Source organism: Pelophylax lessonae, assembly GCF_965119305.1.
Source record: "Pelophylax lessonae genome assembly, chromosome: 1".
NCBI classification, from domain to species: Eukaryota; Metazoa; Chordata; class Amphibia; order Anura; family Ranidae; genus Pelophylax; species Pelophylax lessonae.
Window position 1 is genome coordinate 374586985 of NC_138768.1, and position 24687 is coordinate 374611671.

Below are 24687 nucleotides of genomic sequence, written 5' to 3' on the forward strand. Positions count from 1 at the left end.
CCCCGCTGCCTTGGCGGCTTATGGGACGCAGAGGAAACGCAGGACGCCGCAGGTTTTTCCCTGCTATGAGGATTTTCAGCGCGCTGTTAAGGATCAATGGCGCAATCTGCGCAAACCTTTTGCGGTACCAAGTAGATTCAAGCTGCGTTATCCTTTTTCGCCTTCCACTGATGAAAGGTGGTGTGTGCCTCCCCCAGTGGATCACGCAATTGCGGTTTTGAACAAAGCCACTGCGATTCCTGCAGAGGATTCCCCTGTTTTCCGTGATGCCACGGATAGGAGACTGGAGTCTCTTGCCCGTCATACTTATTCTGTTACGGGTTCTATGCTTAAGGCTCTGTTTGCTTCTCTCATGGCGGCCCAGGCGATCGCAAGTTGGACGCAGATGCTTAGGCGCGTCCTAGTGGCCGACTCGGCCTCGCCGGCGACCCTGGATATGGTGGATCAAATCCACCAGGGTGTCATGTATCTGTGTGATGCGGACCTGGACCTGGTTCCGTTGGCTGCACGTGTGCACAGCGTGGCGGTGTTGTCTCGCCGCCTGGTTTGGTTAAAATGTTGGTCGGTGGACCAATCTTCACGTAAGACCATAGCCAATCTACCTTATGATGGGTCTCGCCTTTTTGGGGAGTCCCTGGATGTGTTGATTAAGGGGATCACCGGGGGTAAGAGCACTCTCTTGCCCCATTTCCCCAAGGCTAAGGGGGCTTCTGGGAAGAAGCATGCTAATTTTCGGCCCCCTCAGGGGTCCTTTCGTGCCTTTCGGCCGCACTACAAGGGCAAACCGTTCAAAGGTCAAGGCTCTCAGAAGAAGCCCTGGTCTGGTAAACAGAAGTCCGGCCAATCCGGATCTGCAGCCCATAACAGTTCGGCCTGAAGGGGCGCCCTCACCCAGTTTTGGGGTGGGGGGACGCTTGCTCGGTTTTCTTCAGCCCTGGTTGGCCCGTGTGCGGGTCAGATGGGTTCAGGAAATCGTTCGATCTGGTTACAAGATCGAGTTTCTCTCTCGGCCGGAGAGCAGATTTTTTCCCTCAAATCTTCAACTGTCTCCAGAGCGCTTGCGGGACCTGCACCTGGCGGTGCGGGACCTGAGGGCTCAGGGAGTGGTGGTTCCGGTGCCTCATCGGGACAGGTTTCGGGGGTTTTATTCCAATCTGTTCACCGTGCCCAGAAAGGAGGGCAAGGTTCGTTCGATTCTGGACTTGAAGGCTCTGAACCGCTCTGTGCGGGTTCGCAAGTTCCGCATGGAATCCCTGCGGTCGGTGGTGGCTGCCCTGGTTCCGGGGGAATTCATGGCCTCCATCGATTTGAAGGATGCGTATCTTCACATCCCCATTTTCGAGGGTCATCAGAGATACCTTCGATTTGCCATTGCGGAGGATCACTACCAGTTCGTGGCGTTGCCCTTTGGTCTCGCCTCGGCTCCGCGGGTCTTCACCAAGGTGCTTGCACCGGTTCTGGCATTATTGAGGGCCCAGGGCGTTTCTGTCCTGGGGTATCTGGACGACATTCTGGTTCGGTCTGCGACCAGCCAGGGTCTGGAGGAGGACCTGTCTGTCACGATGCAAACTCTGCAGGAGTTTGGTTGGACGATAAATTTTCCAAAGTCGACACTGAGTCCCTCGGTTCGTCTTCCCTATCTGGGAATGATTCTGGACTCGGTGCAGGCGAAGGTCTTCCTGCCGGAAGACAAGCTCAGGACTCTCCAGGAGGAAGTCAGGTCCCTCAGGGACGTTCCGCACTCGTCTCTGCGGACGTGTATGAGATGTCTGGGATTGATGGTCTCGGCCTTCGAGGCGATTCCATTCGCCCAGTTTCACACGCGGGGTCTCCAAGCGGAGATCCTGTCCAGGTGGGACGGGCGACCTCAATCTCTGGATCTTCAAATCTCGTTGAGTCATCGCACCAGAGAAAACCTTCTGTGGTGGCTCCAGTCCCCGTTGGTGTCCGGGGGCAAGTCGTTTCGTCCGATCTCGTGGACGGTAATCACCACGGATGCCAGCCTGTCGGGCTGGGGTGGAGTTCTGGGCGTTCTGTCCGCCCAGGGGACTTGGTCGGAGGGGGAGTCTTCCCTTCCGATCAACATTCTGGAATTGCGTGCGATAAGTCTCTGTCTTCATCGCTGGACGGACCGGCTGCAGGGCTGCCCGGTTCGGGTGCAGACGGACAATGCCACGGCGGTGGCCTACATCAACCACCAAGGGGGCACCAGGAGTGCCCGAGCGGCTCGAGAAGTGGCCGACATTCTGTCTTGGGCCGAGACTCATGTCCCGGCGATAACGGCGGTTCACATTCCGGGAGTGGAGAACTGGCAGGCGGACTATCTGAGTCGCCAGACCCTGGATCAGGGGGAATGGTCTCTCCACCCGGCTGTTTTCCAGATGTTGTGCGCGAAGTGGGGTCTTCCAGATGTGGACCTGTTCGCGTCCCGTCTCAACAACAAGGTGAGAAGGTTCGTGGCAAGGACGCGCGACCCTCGGGCAGACGCGTCGGACGCGTTAGTGGCCCCGTGGCATCAGTACAGGCTGCTGTACGCGTTTCCACCGATTCAGTTGCTGTCCAGGTTCCTTCGCAGGTTACACTCGGAACACAGCACGGTGATTCTTGTAGCACCGGGCTGGCCTCGCCGGTCCTGGTACGCAGACCTCGTGAATCTGGCGGTCGACGCCCCGTGGCGTCTGCCTCTTCGAGACGATCTACTGTCTCAAGGACCGATATACCATCCTGCTTTACAGTCGCTGGCTTTGACGGCCTGGCTGTTGAGACCGAGGTCCTGAAGGAGAGGGGTCTCTCTCCAGAGGTCGTTCATACTTTACTCAACGCGAGGAAGTCTTCCTCAGGGAAGGTTTATTACCGTACTTGGAAGGCCTATTTTGCCTGGTGTGAGTCCAGGGGGTTTTCACCCCGCACGTACTCGGTCTCCCGTGTGCTGTCTTTCCTTCAAACGGGTGTTGATCAGCGTTTGGCGCTGGCTACGATAAAGGGTCAGGTGTCTGCACTGGCCGTTCTGTTTCAACGTCCCGTGGCTTCCAACTCCTTGGTTGGCACCTTTGTTCAGGGTGTGCGGCATCTGGTCCCCCCTAGGCGGGATCCTCTGCCCCCTTGGGACTTGAATCTCGTTCTATCTGTGTTGCAACGTGCTCCTTTTGAACAGATCAGGGAGATCTCGTTGTCTATGTTGTCCAAAAAGGTCGCCTTTTTGGTGGCGATCACTTCGGCTCGCAGAGTGTCGGAGCTGGCGGCTTTGTCCTGCAAGTCTCCGTACCTGGTTATTCATTTGGATAAGGTGGTCTTGCGACCTAATCCTTCTTTTCTTCCGAAACGAGTTTCGGAATTCCATCTTAATGAGGATATTGTCTTGCCTTCGTTGTGCGCGAAGCCTAAACATCCAAAGGAGGTGAGATTGCATTCTCTGGATGTTGTTCGGGCGATAAGGGTTTACCTTAAATCGACTGAGTCTTTTCGAAAGACGGACTCCTTGTTTGTTCTTCCAGAGGGTCCTCGGAAGGGCATGGCGGCTTCGGCCTCTACCATCGCCAAATGGATCAGGCAGACCATTGAACAGGCCTATGCTTTGCAGGGGAAGGTCCCCCCTGTGCCTGTGAAGGCGCACTCTACTAGATCTCTGAGTACGTCTTGGGCCTGTCGTCATGGGGCTTCTGTAGCCCAGGTGTGTAAGGCGGCGACTTGGTCGACCGTGCACACTTTCACAAAATTCTACAAAGTAGATGTTCAGGCATCGGCGGATGCTTCCTTTGGCCGCAAGGTTCTTAGTGCGGCTGTTCCCTAGGGTCCCTTGTTGGGGACTTCTGGCTGTTGGGATAAGTTTTGTATCCCCTGGTTTTTTTGTCTTTTCCTGGGTTGTTGCTCCTGTTGAGCACTTGTTTTTTGCTGTTGCCCAGCTGGTTTCCTTCCTTTGGTAAGGTTCCTTTCTTTGATGCGGAGACTGCGTTGCCTTTCGGCGCGGATGCGTTTCCCACCCCTCATGTTTGCACTGCTTTGGGAGGTCCCCATATGTGACGAATATGAAGAGGCGGCGACTGTCGGAGGACGTAAGAGAAAACGGAATTTTTGTAAAATCTTACCTGTAAAATTCCTTTCTCTGAGTCCTCCGACAGTCGCCGCCCCCGCCCCTCTTTTGGGGTTTGGTTGTATACTCTACTGCTATTCCACTAAAACTGAGATATGGTTGCAGGAAGTAGGAGGGTATTGACTGAGGGGACCACCCCTTGAGGGTGGGATATGTTAAAAGCTTTATTGTTAACATATTCTGTTGCCTAGCTACTCCTTCGGAGCAAAGTCTAATACCCCATATGTGACGAATATGAAGAGGCGGCGACTGTCGGAGGACTCAGAGAAAGGAATTTTACAGGTAAGATTTTACAAAAATTCCGTTTTTATTTGTTGCGCCGGTGACACCCATACAATATAATGCTTACAACAGGTTAGGTCCTGTTCACATTAGTGCAACTCCAAAGTCTTGTGATTTCGTTGTCAGTTTATGCTTTCATTGGACTTACCCCCGAGCTGAAAATCCTGGTCAGTTGTGTCCTCCCCCCCCCCTTTTCCTGGGGTGCATCCCCCTTGCACTTACAATTGAAAGTGTTACATGCTTTTTTGCTCTTCTGCTGTACTCTTTTACCCCCCCCCCCCTTATTATTTATGCCTTTCTATGTTATGCTGTTATGTTTTGACATTGTGGTCCACTGTAATCTGACTGTTACTCAATTATGTATTGTGTACCACTTTGGGGGGCACTTTCCCCCGTGCTTGTATGTTAAATTCTTTTTCTTCTAAATAAATAAAAATATACTTTTAAAAAAAAAAGTTGCGTGATTTCAAGTTCAACTTTGATGCGACTTTACACTCTCTTACACTCAAGTCGCATCAAAGTATTGCAAGGACATTTTCAAAGTCACATAGATTTGAAGGGGTTCTATTGAAATCAATGGACTGTGACTTGTCATGCAACTTTATGTCCAAAGTCACATGACAAGTTGCACAAGTGTAAACAGAGCCTCAAAGTTGATCTAAGAGCAACCTACTGAAGGTGGATAGGTTGCAGCACAACAGCGCAAGCACCCACTGGTGTTTGCACATACCTTTAGAAGCACTGCCCATGTCTTGGGTGCTATAACATTTAAAGTTCAACTCTTCCTAGAATTGCTGAGAGAGCCCTTGCATATTCCTGTTGATTCAGTGGTATGGTGGGCAACCATATTGTCTAATAAAATAGACCAGTATGATGAATTTTCTTAAATGCTACGATTTTTCAGGTTATTTTTGGAGAGTAAAAAACGATTAAAATGTGTATCTTAATTGTACAGTACAGGATACAGGACAGCAAGTCATACACCATAAGTTATATGTCGCTACCTTCAGGGGATTGATCACTCCCAGTACACCCTTATATAACTCCACCCACTCCGTGGGACTCCAGGTTTTTGCTAGTGTCCTTGGAGAAGTCTTTTAAATAATTATTTTTTCTTAAAGTGATTGTAAACCCATTTTCTCTTTCGTTCTTTGACGGACACAGCTCTCCATTATTCAGAACCATAGGGCTATATTGCCCCCTACAGGAGTAGGACACTAGGCAGAAAAAAGGCCTTTGGGCAGTCCCAGGTTGTATACTCCTCCTCTCTGCTATAGGTCTTCAGTTTTTTTCTGCCTAGGCAGGAGTAAGGACCTAGTTCCCTGCCAGGATCTCTGGACCTGGCAGTTTTTCTCCTGTTTTTTTCCTGCAAGATCTACAATCAGCTGCCGGACTGGGTGACAGGTTGGATAATCTAGATCCAGTGGTCACCCCAGTCTGGCCAGCGAGCGCGTGCAGACCAGAGCTCCGTGCTAGGTCTGTGGTGACATAGCCCTACTGGACGGGGGCTGGTCTGCGAGTTAAATGCCTCACAAGGTCGCATATGACCGGGTCTCGGCCTGAGTCGCAGCGTTCCTCCTGGCTGATAGCCCTGCCATTTCGATGGTGAGGAGGTCCTGTCTGGAGCAGTGTCCGTCTGGTTCCTGGTATGGTGAGTAGCTATCCTCCCTCTCCCCCTGGAGGGTTTTGGGGTAAACGTGGGTCCCTCTCTCGGACCATCAGAACTGTGGGTTCCCCTCCTTCCCATCAGACCCCCCTTGCTTGTTGGCGGTGCCTGTGGGCCATCTGGAACCCCACTCCCAGCGTGGTGTGTTTGTGATAGTGCCTGGAGCTGGTGTGCTGCCCTGTGGGGGGACGCGCCGGTGGTGGCAGGGCTTCTTGTCTGGTGGGGGGGGGCACTGGCTGTAGCTGGAGTCCTGTGCCCAGTCCCCTCTCTCCTTGTTGATTAATGCCAGGGACCCAGGGATCTCCCCTGGGAGCCTTGTGGAGCCGCGTGCGGTGGCCATTTTGTCGTACCCTATGTGTTTCAACGGCCATGTTTGTGTAGTCCGGCTGATATTTTTTTGTTGGTTTGGTGTGCTAATGGAGTGTCGGCCATGACAGGGGAGCCTCCGGACAGCGATTTCGGCTGTGGCAGCTCCTCCTTTCCCCTGGTGTTGACTCCTGGATTTTTCCTTCCCCTTGGATGCCGAAAGTGGAGCTGTACTATTCCTCGTGCAGACTAGTGCTACTCTGGTGGGGTGGTGAGTCTGGTGGGGTCCCTCTCTCTCTCTGGTGCAGGTTGTGGGGTGCTCTGCTTGCTAGTGATCCGGTGGGGGTGTCCCATAGAGATGCTAAACATGCCACGCTCCCTGATTTATCAGCTAGTGAGGATGATTCCTCCACCTCAGTAGCTGCGCACGAGAAGGCGCTAGTTGACGCACTGATTACATCTCTACGGAAAACTTTAAAAATGGAGGCTGCGGCGGAGGTGCCGGTCCCCTTTGGCACCCACAAGCCGTCTCGCACAGCAAAAGTGTTTCCTTATCCCTCCAGTTTTGACAAATTTGTCTCTAAAGATTGGGAGCGTCCAAAACGTCCCTTTGTGGATTCTACACGCTTTTGCGGTGCGGTACTCCTTTGAGGAGTCTCTACTAAAGAAGTGGACTGTTCTGACAGTCTCAATGTTGAACCCCCTTGTCTCAATGTTGAACATGGCAACCATGATTCCGGTAGAGGAATTTCCGTGCTTTAAAGATCTGGCTGACAGGAAGGCGGAGTCCGTGGCCCACAATATGTTAATTTTTGCTGGCCCAGCGCTTAGGCCAGCACATTGCCCCGGTGTCCTGAACATTGCCCCGGTGCCGTAAACACTAACTGAGAGGGCTAAGCTTTTGCGCCGTGACCTAGAGGGTGAGCAGATTTCCCCTGCCTTTGCTGAGTGGCGGATCAGTTGGTCCAGAGACTGCAGATTGTCTGTAATGCCTTTTTGGACAGGGCTCCCCTGATTTCTAAGCTATCTGTTTTGGCATGGATGCTTGAGCGTGTATTGTGGCTTAAGTGTTGGTCTGCGGACCAGACTTCTATGAAAGCTCTGACTGATTTACCCTTTTAAGGTGATCACCTGTTTTTGGCTACCCTAGATGACATCATTAAGAGTCTCACAGGGGGGAAAAGTACCTTTCTTCCACAATCTGGGAAGGGTAACAATTCTCGTCGCAGATGTGGCCCGTCTTTCTCGGCTCACAAGAAGTTTTTCGTCCCGCAGGGTCCACTGACAAGGGTTCAAAACCTTTTAAGTCCTCCTCTGGAGGTTCCAAGTGGCCCTGGTCTGGCAAGCCAAGAGCGGGATTTTCTAGATCCGCAGACAAGGCTCCTTTAGCATGAAAGTGCGCCCCTTTTGCCCCACGTTGAGACGGCCCTGGGCTGTAAAGGGGGGGGGGGCTGTTTGTGTTCAGGGAGGGGCCAGAACTTTGTGTGTTTACAGATGTGTGTATATGGGGGGCTGACATATGTACATGTGTGAGGGGGGCTGATATACTGTATATACAGGTGAGGGGGGGGCTTACATATATGCAGGGGTAAGGGGGCTGACATATATGCAGGAGTGAGGGGGGCTGATATATATACAGGTGTGAGTGGGGCTGACACATATGCAGATGTGAGGGGGGGCTGACATATATACAGGAGTGTGAGGGGGTGACATATATATAGGTGTAAGTGGGCTTACATATATACAGGTGTGGGAGGGGCTGTTATATATACAGGTGTGAGGGGGGCTGACATATATGCAGCAGTGAGGAGGGCTGATATATATACAGGTGTGAGGGGGCTGATATATATGCAGGAGTGAGGGGGCTGACATATATACAGGTGTGAGGGGACTGACATATATACAGGTGTGAGGGGGGATTACATATATACAGGAGAGGAGTGTTGTTGAATCTGCCTTTATCGAGCCACTGGCCTTGAGGCATTGCCCATGCCCTGTTATGAGGAAGGGTCTGCGTTTGATTAATCTAGTGAGAATCCCTTTAAAGTTTTGGGATTTGGCCTGGCTCTTGTTCCATGGCAGACTCTATGTGAAGGGTAACTTGAAGCATCGCTCTGCGGAGAACCGTGGTTGTCCAAGAGTGGAATGTGGCGCTGTGGAGAAGACAATAGACCATTTCTTGCTTCCGTGCCCTTTAATATAGAAGTCTATAAGCAGGTGGGTGGGGCTCTGGGTATCCCTTTCCTTTCCCGCTTGAGTAATGCTGAGTGGTCGTACAGGTCGTTTGAGACGCATCGGGATTTTGATTTTGAGACACTTTTTCTAGTTAGCTCTGTTACTTCACGTGGAATGCACGGTGTCAGGTTCCTGTCCTTCCTGTCGAGATGGTGGTGCACAACATCTTGGGTGTGGTTGGGAAGCTTGGGGGTCTTGAGAAGGACAGGTGGCAGCCGGGCACCTGGACAAAGGTGTACAGGAATGTCAGGTCCCCTTAGCTGCTGTCACTGGGTGTCAGTCACTGGGTGTGTGGCTTTTCTTTCTGTCCTTTCACGCCCCCTAGATTTTTTATAGGATTGGATTTTTGGAAAAAGGCTGCATGCATGGGTTAAATGTGTAATCGTTTCCTAGCCTGAGGGTGTGTTTAGGTGAAGGTTCTCTTTGTTTTTGTTTTTATCTGGCAAAAAAGCTATTTTCCGTTTCTATGCTGGCATAAGCTATTTTTGGTTATATGTATTTTTTATTTATTTTGTATACAGTAAAACCTTGGTTTGAGAGTAACTTGGTTTAAGAGCGCTTTGCAAGACAAGCAAAATTTTCCAAAAAATTTTGACTTGATATACAAGCGATGTCTTGATATACAAACAGCCTCAAGTCACAGCCAAGTATAAAAGAGAATAGAGGCGCCTCTAAGTGTAGCAATATGGTTAAATTTAATGAAGGTACAACATTTAGTAACTCACATGGTTGATGATTGGAACAGGCACATCTAAGGATGCAGGCATCCGGGGTAAAGCTGTCCACATAGACCGTCCTCACCGACATCTACGTCATCCCTTCCATGCTGCCCCTCGCTTTCAGATAGCTTTACTGCAGGGTGGTCTTCCCGGTCAGGATTACAGACTGGCAGCTGGCGGTGCAGAAGATGGTCTATGTGGACAGCTTTACCCCGGATGCCTGCAAACTTAGATGTGCCTGTTTTATTCATCAACCGTGTGAGTTGCTAAATGTTGTACCTTCATTAAATGGAACCATATTGCTACACTTAGAGGTGCCTCTCTTCTCTTTTATATTCTAGCTCCTGCTGGATTTTGGGATAAGGGATAATCCCCTTATGGAAGCGGCTATTTGTGGATGGACATTTTATGCAACCTATCGCAATGCTATAATCTTTTTATATGGGCTATAAACTGAAGGACTTATGAATAAATGGTTGTGGAACGAATCATCTGAGTTTCCATTATTTCTTATGGGGAAATTCGCTTTGATATAAGAGTGCTTTGGATTACAAGCATGGTTCCGGAACGAATTATGCTCGCAATCCAAGGTTTTACTGTATATGTAAACATGTTTTTATTATGTTTGTAAGATTTTTAATAAACACAAATTTATATATATATATGTATATATATCTTTGTGTGGGGGCTGACATATATACAGGTGTGAAGGGGGCTAACATATACAGTATACAGGTGTGAGGGGGGCTGACCTATATACAGGCGTGAGGGGGGGCTGACAAATATACAGGTGTGAGGGGGACTGACATATATACAGGATTGGAGGGGGGCTGACATATACAGTATACAGGAGTGAGGGGGGCTGACATATTTACAGTTTTGAGGGGCTGACATATATACAGATGTGAGGGGGGGGCTGACATATATACAGCTCTAAGGGGGGTTGACATACAGTGCATCCGGAAAGTATTTACAGTGCTTCACTTTTTGCACATTTTGTTATATTACAGCCTTATTCCAAAATGGATTCAATTTATTATTTTCCTCAAAATTCTATAAACAATACCCCATAATGACAACGTAAAAGAAGTTTATTTGAAATCTTTGCAAATTTATTAAAAATAAATAAACAAAAAAAATCCCATGTACATAAGTATTCACAGCTTTTGCTCAATACTTTGTTGAAGCACCTTTGGCATCAATTACAGCCTAAAGTTTTTTTGAGTTTGATGCTGCGGGCTTGTCACACCTATCTTTGGGCAGTTTCTCCCATTCTTCTTTGCAGGACCACTCAAGCTCCCTCAGGTTGGATGGGGAGCATTCGTGCACAGCCATTTTCAGATCTCTCCAGAGATGTTCAATCAGGTTCAGGTCTGGGCCCTGGCGGAGCCCACTTGTGGACATTTACAGAGTTGTCCTGTAGCCACTTCTTGGCTGTGTGCTTACGGTCGTTGTCCTGTTGGAAGATGAACCTTAGCCCCAGTCTAGGGTCTAGAGCGCTGTGGAGCAGATTTTCATCAAAGATGTCTCTGTACATTGCTGCATTCATCTTTCCCTCGATCCTGACTAGTCTCCCAGTTCCTGCCACTGAAAAACATCCCATTAGCATGATGCTGCCACCACTATGCTTCACTGTAAGAATGGTATTGGCCAGGTGATGAGCAGTTCCTGGTTTCCTCCAGACATGATGCTTGCCATTCAGGCATGTATACAGATATGAGGTGGGGGGGGGCTGACATATTTACTGGCATGAGGGGGGCTGAGTGCATACAGGTGGCATGGCCGGTGGGCAGGACCTGGGGAATGTTGGTGGTCAGGCTTGGGGGGTCCAGGCTTAAAGCTGTGTGAGGGGCCCAAAATTTCTGATGGCTCCCCTGGGTAGAGGTTTAGACCTCTAATTGTGCGAGCCTTGTCCACAAGATTCTTTAAACTGTCAGCAATAAACCCCTTAGTTTATTGCTTGGGGACGTCCAGCTGTCTATGATTTGAGTCATGTATCCTGTACAAATAACATTATTGGGAATTTTGCCTTTCCAGTAAATTCCATATGTTAGAGTATGATACAGGGCACAGGTTCCTGCTATCTGTCAGAGGATAAAAGAAGGAGGTGTGAATGGGAAGGTCCACCATTGGTATATGACCGAATAGGGCCAAATAACATCTAGGCCTGCCAGTAAGTTACCAAGTGGCCCTAAAAGGTCAGGGAGAGGGAGGGAAGGGATTGGTCAAAACTAGACTAAAATCACTACTAACTAGACACTGAACACATGCTGGCATGCCGACATCCATTGGGATTCCAAAGACACCATAGAAGTGTTCATATGGTGACAGTGGGGAACCCTAAATTAAAGTTCAAAATTCAGTACTGAATGATTAAAGATTCCAGTATGATTTTCCAAGAAATACCATGTATCCGTCCTCTAATTACTATAACTGGGCCCATTCAATGGAACATGCAAGTGGAAAAGAAGTCCATAATTTCACCATTGCAAAAAGGCTATAGTTCAGTGATGAAGTGATATGGTAGAATAGGACAAGATGCCACCTGGATTCAAAGGGCTGATGGCAGAGCCGTTAATGGGAATATGTGCCTCCCTGCTATTCATGAAACCGGAATAAACAGCACAAAGGTATCTGGAAACAATCTTCGGATAATGGCAGTTGAGCACTGATAGTCCCTCAAGTGTGGTGGGGGAGTGGGGACCAATATGAGAAGGGAGTCAGTGTGAGCTGCATACATGTATTCACAGTCGTTTTTATCAGGAGAGAGATGAGTGTGGCTGTGCCTCACATAAGTAACCATGAACTGTATAAGTCCAAACAGTAATGATAGATCAGTCCCGTTATAATGGAAAAGGAACAATCTTACCAGGTTCCTGTTAATTCAGGACGACCTCCACTGATTACTTGCTCAAGCTCCATCTCCTGTATATTACTGGATATCGCAGTCCCGCAGCCTCACAGATTGCTTCTACCGCTTGGGATTAGATGCAGTTCGCGCCAAGCTGTTCAAACTTCCTCCTCCCGAGGTCTCGCCTCACTCCCCGTCAGAACCGGAAGCTTGGCTCCTGGCTTCCGCAATAGTGCTCCGCCATACTCAGCGCTGCATGAATGAGGTTCTCTGTTGGGGCGGGTCGTGGCGCGTGATGTCAACGCGTTTCGCGTGCGTAACGCACGCTTCTTCAGGACCTGCTATCTGTCCTCTGTTTCTCCTTATTGCTTACTACAAAGCTGGTCTCCCATGGAGTGGGTGGGGTTACATGAGGGTGCACTAGGGGTGTACCCAGCAAAGCTTCTGCCAGTTTCCAATTACCTGAAGGTAGCAGTAAATAATCCAAGGTCTGTGCTTTGCTGTCCTGTGCCTTGCACTGCACTCCATAATACCAAAATATAGGAATTTACTGGAGAGTCAAAAGTCTCCATTTTTACCATGGTAAATATGTTTTTAACTGAAAACTTCTTTGGTCATGCTCTGACCCTGCTTCAGGTAGGTGATTATGAATACAGTATGGATTGCATTTTACAAAAGGGGAAACATCACTGCAAAGACAGCAAGACTTGACAATATAGATAAGCACATCTTAAGGCCCGTACACATGATAAGAAAATCGTAAGTAAAATTTCGTCCGACGAACGATCTGCCGATTTTAGGATTGTTAGTATGGTGCTTTCGGCAACCGAAAACTAATTTGCGTACGACAAAAACTGGATGTGCAGGCTATAACATTATGTGTATGCTATACGCAATGTCCATTTTTCGTTTAATTAGTACAGTTTTCGTTGGAAAAAAATCATAGGCGCAAGTTTAATTCTGTCATACGAGAATTTTCACTTTCACAATATGAGACAAGCATGCAACAAAAAAACCGACAAAAAAATCATCCGATAATCTGATCGTGTGGACGAGGCTTTGGGCATGATATAATCATGATTTTCCACACACCATTTTTTAAAAACCAGGCAAAGGTGACAATTTGTAAGTTTGGATATGCATGTTGCTACCTAATTGTATACTGGTATAACGTTGCTTTAAAAAGCCAGTTGATAAATTGTAATAAGTGTTTTACATCTGTGCAGATGAAAAGTACTGACAACCGATTGGCAGGACACGGTACAAGCTCACAGTACAGGATGCATTCTTACTATCCACAATACCTGGGGCAGGGTGTGCCCACCCCTGCCTGTGTTCCACCATTCTTCACGTTTGAGGAAACCCCAAATTTCCCAGAGGTCAAGTCAAGTGGTAAGTTTTTGATCATTATATAAAACATTGTGAATGATATAAGGTACCTCAGTTTACAGCTAAATTGATTGCTGATTCTGGGGAAAAAAGCCACTGGGCAACAAGTAAAGTGATTTGAAGGCATTACAAAAAGTGCCAATGTGAAAGGTCCATTCAATTGTTTTCATAAAGTCCACTGCAGCCAGATGTGGTCCTGATCAGGATTTTTTTTATAGTATTCTTATCTTTAAAATAACTATCATCTATAAAGATTTGGCTAGCAGGACACACATGTACAGAAGGTAAATACCAATAAAAATTAGCACCATTCACCAGGTAGGCTGTGTCCTCTGACTAAGTTTAAAGGCAAACTTTTCATCATTAACCAGAACATTCTTTGATCATGGACTATGCAAAAGAGTGCCTGTAATATTTTAGAAAATACAAAAGTATGGGTATTGTACTGTAAGTATGGATCTTTAACTTTAAACTTTCAATTAGGATGTTCAGGCTCTCATTCCATGTCATACTTCAGGATGCATTTTTTCCCACAGTAGACTGTAACAGTTCTTAGTGACACTAAATTATATCCTTATTCTCTAAAAATAATTCATACTGTACACATCCATTGCTTAACCACTTAAGCCCCAGAGGATTTGGCTGCTCAAAGACCAGAGCCTATTTTGCGTTTCGGCACTGCGTGACTTTAACGGACAATTGCGCGGTAGTGCGACGCTGTACCCAAATGAAATTGATGTCCTTTTTTTCCCACAAACAGAGCTTTCTTTTGGTGCTATTTGATTACCTGTGCGATTTTTACTTTTTGCGCTATAAACAAAAAAAGCGAAAATTTTGAAAAAATTATATTTTTCACATTTTTTTATATGAAATTCCTCCCCAAAAAAAATGTAAAAAATCAAAACTTTTAACATTGTAGGCCAATTTGTTTTCTGCTACATATTTTTGGTAAAAAAAAGTCCCGATAAGTGTATTTTGATTGGTTTGCGCAAAAGTTATTGCGTTTACTAACTAAGGGAAAGATTTATGTCATTTTTATTGTTTTGTTTTTAACGAGTAATGGCGGCAATCTGCGATGATTTTTGCGGAACTGCGACATTGCGGCAGACAGATAGGACCCTTGACTGACATTTTTGACACTTATGGGGGTACCAGTGACATTACTACAGCAATCAGTGCTATACATATGCACTGTTACTGTAAAAATAACACTGGCAGGGAAGGGGTTAACTTTATTGGTGAACAAGGGGTTAAGTGTGTCCCTAGGGGCGTGATTCTTACTGTAAAGGGGTGTGGCTTTTGATGTAACCACAGAGACATACGATCCTACATAGCAGGATCATATGATCTCTGCAGTTACAGCAGGGAGAATGACAGGCGGCTTTGTTTACATCGGTCGCCTGCCTTTTTCCCTCTCCAGCTGGAGATCGCAGCCGCCGGTCACTCACGCGGGGATCCCAGTGAACGAGCGGGGGCGGGAGCGCGCCTCCGGCGACGTGCGCTCGCCCCCTATTGGCTCGCGGGCGAGTGACGTACCGGTACGTCACTTTGCCCAGGGGGGGCTGACCGCCGCAGTATATGTACTTGCGGCGGTCGGCAAGTGGTTAATGGCCCTGTAATCTGTTATCTTAAAGCATTGTTAAACCAAAAACCAAAAATGTTGTTCCCAGTGGGGGTGCTTAGGGAGATGGAGTCTTGCACTCGAGAAACGAACTTCTAGTCATTGTAAAGTCATATAAGTATGCATGCTCATGTTTTACATGTATCGTTTGTACATGCCTTATATCTGAACCAGTGGATAACGAATGTTATACAATTTGTTCATCATATCTCTTTTTGTTTTACTGTTTTGTAATTTTTTCTTGACAAAATCAATAAAAAAACATTATTAAAAAAAACAAAAATGTAGTATATTGCAGTTTACTAATCAGTAGGTGGCTGCATTTATTTTCTTTTTTCCTCTTTTCACCTGGCGATCTGTTCAGTAACATTAGACGAGGGAGAATGGTCTCTTCATCCGGAAGGGTTTCATCAGTTGTGTCTCCGGTGGGGTACTCCAGGGGTGGATCTTTTGGCCTCCCACCTCAACAGGAAGGTTCAGAGGTTTGTGGCATGGTCTTGGGATCCTCTAGTCGTCGCTACAGACGCTTTAGTGGCTCCTTGGAGTCAGTATTGTCTGATTTGCGCCTTTCCTCCTCTCCAGCTTCTGCCGAGACTACTACGCAGGACCGATGCAGAAGGGATTCCGGTCATCCTAGCGGCTCCAGACTGGCCCCACCGGTCTTGGTACGCTGATCTGGTACAGCTGGTCGCTGATGCTCCTTGGAGACTCCCTCTTAGGGAAGGTCTGCTGTCTCAAGCGCCAATCTTCCATCCTGCTTTATAGTCGCTGGCTTTGACGGCTTAGCTTTTGAAAGCCAGGTGCTGAAGGACAGAGGGTTGTCTGACTGTGGTTCCTATGCTCTTAAAAGCTAGAAAATCTGCTTCTAAGAAGATTTACCATCGTACGTGGAAGATGTACATTTGCATTGTGTGAATCGCTCTGGGTTCACCCTCATTCCTTTTCGGTGGCTCGGATGTTGGCTTTCCTCCAAGGAGTGGTTGTGTAGCACTTACGTTGTCTCAGAAGGTGGCCTTTTTTGGTGGCCATTACTTTGGGGCGCAGGGTGTCTTCTGAACTGGCGGCATTGTCTTGTCGTTCACCTTACCTAGTAGTTCACAGGGATATGGTGGTTCTGCGTCCTTGTCCGTCGTTCCTTCCGAAGGTCATCTCTGACTTTCATTTGAATGAAGACATTGTGTTGCCCTCCCTGTGTCCTAAACCTAAGCATCCTAAGGAAGTTGCCTTGCACTCCCTGGATGTGGTTCGGGCAATAAGGGTGTATGTGGCAGCTATGGAGTCATTTAGGAAATCAGACTCACTATTTTTCCTCAGGGATGGACCTCGCAAGGGGCTGGGTGCTTCTTCTGGGACTATTTCCAGATGGATCAGACAGACTGTGGTTTAGGCTTATTCTAATAAGGGTCAGGTTCCTCCTTTCCCTGTCAAGGTGCACTCTACTCGGGCACTTAGTGCCTCCTGGGCCTTTCGTCATCAGGCGTCAGTGATGCAGGTTTGCAGGCGGCTACCTGGTCATCTGTACACTCATTCACAAAGTTTTATAAAGTGGATGTGTTGGCATCAGCGGATGCTTCTTTTGGCCGCAAAGCTTTGCAGGCTGCTGTTTAGAGGACTTGTCCTCTTTGAGGGTGTTTTTTTCAGGTGAGCTCCAGTTGTTGACAGTTGAGCTCCAAGTTACCTGTTTGGCTATGTTTAGCCTTGGGGAAGTTTGTTTTTTCTGCTGTCCCCACCCCTCATGTTTGACACTGCTTTGGGACATCCTACGGTCAAGAAGATGAAGAGCTGTGTCCATCAATGAACGAAGGAGAAAATAGAAAATAGCACCTGCCCCTCTATGGAGTTGTGTTTTTTCCTTCTGACACTGCTTGTTACAAAACTGAATACCTATAGCAGGAAGTGGGAGTATTCCCCCGGGGACTGCACCATAGGTGTGTTCAAGCTTTTTCTCTGCCTAGTGCTCTACTCCTGTAAGGGGCCCTATAACCCTATGGTCAAGAAGATGAAGAGCTGTGTCCGTCAATGAACATCATAGAAATGGATTTTATGGTAAGACAAAAATCCAATTTTTTCCCCCTTTTTGTTTAATAGGGGGGGGGGGACTATTGAGAGACATCAGAAGACCTCAAATGTTTTTTTTTTTTAGACAGAGAAAGGGACTGCAGATAGTCCCTTTTTTCTGCAGTCTCAGCTTTGTAATACTTATGAATGGATGGAAGCTTCTGCATAGCGGCTCCCATTCGTTCATACACTGGGGCCACAGCGACAGCTGAACATAGGAGTGATCGGTACTGATCTGGATGGGTGGGGGGGTTAGTGTACAGTGTTAGTGAGAGGTGCTGTAGGGATTAGTTAGGTTGGGGAAGGGGCTTACTTTTGGGTAAAGTAGTGAGAAATGTCAGTGTAGCAGCAACCGGGGGGGGGGGGGGGGGTTCACCTTTTTGGGGTTATTACTACGGACTTGGCAGTAAGAGGATTAAAGATAAGCGTTTCTACCATATAGCCATCAGGTAGCAGCTTTTTTTCCCAAACAGCACTGATAAACCATCTCTGTCTGATTCACATAAAGAAATTAACATAGTGAGCTTATCTTTGGACACGGGGTTTCCAGTATATTTCCATCAAGTGGCATATTTTCTTTTCTTTCTCAAGCAGCACTGATAAACCATTTCCATCTGATCCACATTAAGAAATGAACACTCTGAGATTTACTTGAGCAATAACAATCATATTGCAGATTTTATAGCTGCACTGCCATCAGAAGATACTCCGAGTTCTACTTTTTTTTGTTCTCTTTGGTCTTAAAATTAATGAACCAATAATTCTACATTTCCTTGATACAGGGCTAGACAATTGCCTGGGTGTTCAGTATGTATAATTAGGTTTTCAAATGACATGTAAAACCTTCCAAAAAATGTTCTTCATCTGCTCTGCAATGAAGTAGCTGTAAAAGCATATATATCATGAAATATATTGTATGAGGAATATGTTTTTGTTACCTTCTACGTGCCCTCCTTCCAAAAAGTTTTTAAAGTAAGTTTATTGGCATTAAAATACAGTATGTTATAAATATTTTCAGCCCATAGTTAACTGTATACATTGGATTATCTGACTGCTAAATCATATTTTGTTTATTTTGAAAGAGAAATCTGTGCTCAGAGAAATACAAAGGGTGTGATTGCTCACCTGTCCTTATGAAAAGGACATTGTCTGGCTTTCTTACAAACCAAATGGTTTCAATAAAGTCAGTGGCGCAACACATGTGCAAAGATTAGATGTTTAACTTCACTAGCTGCATATTTCTTACAGGACGATAATTCAGAAAATGTTGAAGTCAGAGGATCATCATGACAGCCAGGTATCTGCATTTTCAGGAAAGAGCAGGATGCTAGAATTAGACAATTTTGGGGTGCCCTAAAGTAACTGTTTACTGAGATGCAGCCTGCAAAAGTAAGATGGCAGTGTGGTAAAAGGCACCATAAATGTCCTACTCTTAAAGGATTAGTTCACCTTTTGTAATATGTTACACCCATATTCAGGGTGTAATTTGTAACATGTAACTCCCTCTGATCCCCCCCCCCCCTCGTTCTGACAGCTAGTGGGGGATCTTCTCCGACCACAGTCCCCAAAAAAAAAAAAATAATGATAAATGCGCATTTTTTAAAGTAACCAATATGAGTGCATTCATTTACTTACTCTCAAAAGGTGGACTTAGCCATCTGCCCATAGCCGCAGACGGAAAGCAGCGCTGATGCAGGTTAACGTACCTGTACACCAGCCCACATCAGCGGCTCACAGAGTGTGCACCTGGGAGCCTGGTGATTGGTGTGTGTTCGGAACACAGCGGTAATGTGATCACATGGATTTGTACCATGTGATTGCTGTGTCCAATCACAACAATCACATAGTACTCAATGAAAACCGAAAGTAAACATCGGTTCTCTCTGCTCCCACACAGATCAACTGTGAGAGCAGAGAGAACCATTGCTGCAGCCTGTGAGTGTACAGCAGCCTGTCTGACTGCAGTACCAGTTTTCCCCAGTGTCCCTAATCACTGCCCCCAGCATAATATAAACATAGAGTACAGCCAGCTAATGCCACCTGTCCCAGTGTCACCAGTGCTCATAGTAACACCGCCATACAGCATACCAACGTCCTGATCACTGCCATACGCCATATCAACACCCTTATCACTGCCATACATCATACCAGCGCCCTGATCACCTCTATACACCATACCAGCATCCCGATCACCACCACAACATATCATCATCCTGATCACCATCATACGCCATACCAGCGTTCTGATCACCTACCACAACATATCATCATCCTGATCACGGTCATACGCCATACCAGCGTTCTGATCACCTACCACAACATATCATCATCCTGATCACCGTCATACGCCATACCAGCGTCCTGGTCACCACTATATTCCATACTAGCATCCTGATCATCGCCATATTCCAGGGATATACAAACTGTGGCCCTCCAGCTGTTGCAGAACTACAAATCCCATGAGGCATAGCAAGACTCTGACAGGCACAAGCATGACACCCAGAGGCAGACGCCTGATGGGACTTGTTGTTTTGCAACAGCTGGAGGGCCACAGTTTGCATATTCCTGCCATTTGCCATACCAGCATTCTGATCACCACCATATGCCATAAAGGCATCCTGATCACCTCCATACCAGCGTCCTGATCACCGCCATATGCCATACCATCGCCCTGATCACAGCCATATGCCATGCCATAGTTTGTAGACTCTATAACTTTCACACAGACTAAATAATATACACTGTTTTGGGTTATGTTTACTAAATAAAATGTAGCAGAATAAACATGGCAGACCGCTGTTCTGTCAGTTATGAATGAGCAAGTCCACCCCCCCCCCAGTTAGAAAGCACCCCCTAGCGACACATTTAACCCTATGATCACCCCTGGTATTAACCCCTTTCCCTGCCAGTGTCATTAGTACAGTAACAGTGCATATTTTTAGCACTGATTACTGTACTAATTTTACTGGTCCCCCTAAAAGTGTCAAAAATTTAATTTAAGTGCCCGATCTGTCCGCTGCAATGTCGCAGTCCCGCTAAAAACGCTTATCGGCGCCTTTACTAGTAAAAATAAATAAATAAAAATGACAAATCTTTCCCCTAGTTTCTAGAGGCAATAACTTTTTCGCAAACCAATCAATATACACTTATTGGGATTTTTTTTTACCAAAAATATGTAGCAGAATACAAATTAGCCTAAAATGTTGAAAAAATGTTATTTCTACATTTTTTTTATAGGCAATGTTATGTAGCAGAAAGTAAAAAATATATATATTTTTTTTTTCCAGAATTGTTGCTCTCTTTTTGTTTCTAGCGCAAAAAATATAAATCGCAGACATGATCAAATACCATCAAAAGAAAGCTCTATTTGTGGGAGAAAAAAAAAAAAAGGACATCACTTTTATCAGGGTACAGTGTCGCACGACCATGCAATTGTCAATTAAAATAACGCAGGGGGTAAGAAGTGGTTAAATACAACCAAAAGAAAGCTTTATATGTCTCATGCCTGAGCAATTGTCACTTTAATTGTGACAGTGCTGAAAGCTGAAAATTGGTCTGGACTGGAAGGGGGTGAAATATCTGGACTTACTATAAAAGTGGTTGGGGAAGTTCCAGGGATTTGATATGATTGTGAATTCAAAGAATGCAAATTTGTCTTCCCTTGATCTGTGAAAAATCATAGATCTGATTAGAAGTAATTATAGGTCATTGAATTCAGGATAAAAAATGCTGTTTCTACTTTTGTGAAAATGTCAGTTATTAGTGGCTAAACCGCTCTATCTTTACAATGAAAGAAGCTAAAAGAGCAAGCTAGTGGCTCCCCTTTAAAAATAAAATATTGTTTTTATTTAGAGTAGAATTCTTCCTAATATTTTCTGTTTATTGCACAAAAGAACTTATGATTAATGCGGGACAGTTGATATTAAAGCTTCATACATATAAGTGCTAGGTGCAAAGGGCATCTGATACTAATATTTTAAAATTTCCACTGGGTCTGGCTGTCAGTGCCCTGACACCATTTGAGAAATCGAGTGCTGCAGTGTTACAGAGAACTGATGGTGCAAGCAATATTACATTTACCCAAGCAAATAAGCACACATGGTTTTTGGCTGAAAATACTGTTTGGACCCTGGGTGTCAGATAGCCCTGTGTTTGCTTAGGACTGCGAGCCAAGTGCCCCATTTTAAAGATGTGTGTCTTCATTAATCTGACAAGGCACCAATGTTCCTAGAAATCTTATACAAGTAGATGCAGAAAAATTGTCCAGGAGGATATAAGGAAGAAAACAGCTGGATGCTATGCAAGGTTTCGGCAGATAGATTTTCATTATATCAGTGAATTTTTTTAGGTTTGTTTGCTTTTTTTTTTATATTTTTGGCGTGTCCAATGTTGAACGTTGCACATTGGTCCCCTTGTAAGCAAAATAAGCCAGGCACGAGTGGAATAACCTTCAGGGGAGCCGTGCTGTCCTTCTGTCAGCCGCTGTCTTTGAAAATTGCCTACAGAGTTAGTGAGCAGGAACAGTTAAGATTTACAAACAATGATGAAGCTTGTCACGCATCTTTCACCATTCATCATTGGGGCCGCCGGAGACGGGCGGTGAAGTGTTCTTCATAAAAACCAGCTCAGTGTGAAATACACCTCGCTGCAATGTTTACTGCTCTGAAACTCGTCACAGCCCTTTATAGTAAATCCAGATTGCGATGTGACATTACAGTATATCATTGCGGAGCGCGGTGGGGTTTACACTAGAAATGAGTGCAGTTCACACCAGATGAGATGTCCAGATTGAGTTATGTAGGAATTTGGCTTTTAGATGGGGATAACTTATTTTTTTCCCCCCTCTCGTGTTTTGTTTTATGTTTTTTTTTTCTCTATTTTTTAAGCGAGGAAAGTTAACTTATTTTTCTACATTCCCCTTTTTCCTTATGACTTGATCTTTCCATCAGAAATTTCCTTGTTTATTTTTCCTGTTAACCTTGGATTTGGAGATTGAAAATGTTAGTATGATTCACAAGCTCACTTTGTGCAGGGCAATATACTTTATATAGTGAGGCATATATCAGGTACACTCATTTCTTATGGAGGATAACGTATTACAAATTCTGCTTGCTTTGTGTCCCTGTCCAATGCTGCATGTAATGAAATTGCCATGTCTAGCCATTAAAATGCACTGCCTCTGGAACTGAGAAGGCAGAGGCTAAAAGAACTGGCCTTGTCACTTCTAACCATAGGGGTATGGGCCACCTATCTGGGATTACACACCAATATTGGCTAGACAATTAGATCCATACCATAAGCCACATACGATTGGTTTGTGTGTTTACGTGTAGAAACGCATATGCTGCTGTACTTGTGTAGTTAATAGATCAGAATACTTCAGTTATACGGCTAGAACCAGGAAGACGCGGTAACCTGAGAGAGCCCAATCCTGATAAAAAGTTTTTAAGTGGGCGTTTGTTACATTTGGCTAAGGTTCAGCTTGAACGGGCAGGAGAGATCAAGTTCCATAGAGGATTTAGATCTGTTTTAAAACAGTAAATGACCTGCCTCTACTGGATGAATCACCATTGGTCTCTGCACACCAGCTGAAATTTCAAATTAGACAGATGGTGGAAGTGCCTATACTGGATTTAATGAGAGAAACTAGCTGTCTTTGTTCTGTTATGGCCCATATACACGATCAGAAAATCTTACGAAAAATACCGCTTTCGAAGCGGTCGTATGATAATCTGATCATTAGTACATAGCTTTCGAGAGCCGATCGGAACAAGCACAAAAAAGTTTCTCGTACGATACCAGATTTTACGATTTTTTGTTTAATCAGTACAGTTGTTCGAAAATACAATAAGATAACGCTACAACACCTTCCATCACTTCCGAATTTTTATTCTGTCATACGAGAATTTTTGTAACTTTAGTAAACTTATTTTTCAATATGAGACTAGCATGCAAAAAAACAGATGATTAATCGTACAATAATCTCATTGTGTACAAACGCATTTTTCTACAAATCATACAACTATACAACCTCAATGAGAGAAAATGGAAGAACATTAGGAGGGGCCTCCACTTTGATACATCTTGGCTTCAGGGACAGGGTCATATGAGTTATAATGTGTGCTTTAGCCACTTGCCGAGCACCAGCAGTACATACACGGCGGCAATTCTGCTCTGTCCCGTGAAATGATGTAACTGTACGGCATTTCGTGGGACTGCTAGTGAGGCGGCACGCTCGCGCCGACTGGCTACAGGGGGAGCCAATCAGCGGGTCCAGGGGCCACGATTGCCTCTGGACACTTGCGATCGCTCCCCGTGGAGACAGAACATCGATCTGCTGTTGTAAACACGACAGGCCACTGTTCTGACAGTAATGAACACAGGGATCCTGTGTTCCTCTTATTTAGAAATACGGGTCTCTGTGTTCATGCTAGCAAGCCCATCCCCCACACAGTTAGAAAGCACCCGCTGGGGACACATTTAACCCTTTTGATCGGCCCTGGTGTTAACTCCTTCCCTGCCAGTGTCATTAGCACAGTAAAAGTGCATATTATTTAGTACTGATTACTGTAGTAATGTCACTGGTCTCCCCAAAAGTGTCAAAAATGTCAGTTAGGGGTCTAATCTCTCCACCGCAATGTCGCAGTCCTGCTAAAAATCATTGATCGCCGCCATTACTAGTAATAAAAAATAAAAATGACATAAATCTTTCCCCTAGTTTGTAGACGAGAAAAACGTTTGCGCAAACCAATCAATATACACTTATTGGGATTTTTTTTTACCAGAAATATGTAGCAGAATACATATTGATCTAAAATGATAGAAAAATTTGATTTTTTTATTGGGAATGTTATATAGCAGAAAGTAAAAAATATTGGTTATTTTTCTGAATTGTCGCTCTTTTTTTGTTTATAACGCAAAAAATAAAATTTTTAGAGGTGATCAAATACCACCAAAGGAAAGCGCTATTTGTGGGGAAAAAAGGACATCAAATTTTATTTGGGTATAGTGTCGCAGGGATCTACTGTTGAGGTAGAGGTCTATGCTGGCCGTTGGGAGTCCATTGTTGCTCGGGTGGATCTATTGTCCCTGGGATGTCCATCATCGCTAGATCTATTTTACTGCCTTTCTTGTTATCATTAACAAATTCCATACAAAATACTTAGCACCACAAAATAATACTTGGTTCTGTATTCTCTAAAAGGGGCGATACTGGGAGTTGGGTAAGGGGTGGAACAAAGGAATAGTGCTCAATGGTGGGTAGGGGGCGGGGTCAAAGGGTTACTTGGAAGGGAGGAGTTCCTGCACCTATTCTCTGAGAAAGAAAGCCCATGTTTTGCACAGAGCAGCCCTGAACCCCCTCTTCTGGGGTCCCCTGCTGGCGCTCCTGGCTCCACCTCCCTTCTGAGTGTCCCCATAGAAAATTTCTTGCTATGGGGGCACTTGTGCGGGCTCGATCCTGAGCCATCT

At 45.8% G+C, this 24687-nt stretch overlaps 1 protein-coding gene across 1 annotated transcript in view; it reads left to right on the forward strand.

The window, feature by feature from the left end:
* Positions 1–24687, forward strand: part of DMRT1 (doublesex and mab-3 related transcription factor 1) — a gene marked incomplete at both ends in the record, with an annotated part of 156550 nt that overhangs the window by 91084 nt on the left and 40779 nt on the right. The window contains one exon of the mRNA XM_082245066.1: positions 13376–13541. Within this exon, the coding sequence (XP_082101192.1) occupies positions 13376–13541 (166 nt within the window). The remainder of the gene's footprint in view (positions 1–13375; positions 13542–24687) is intronic.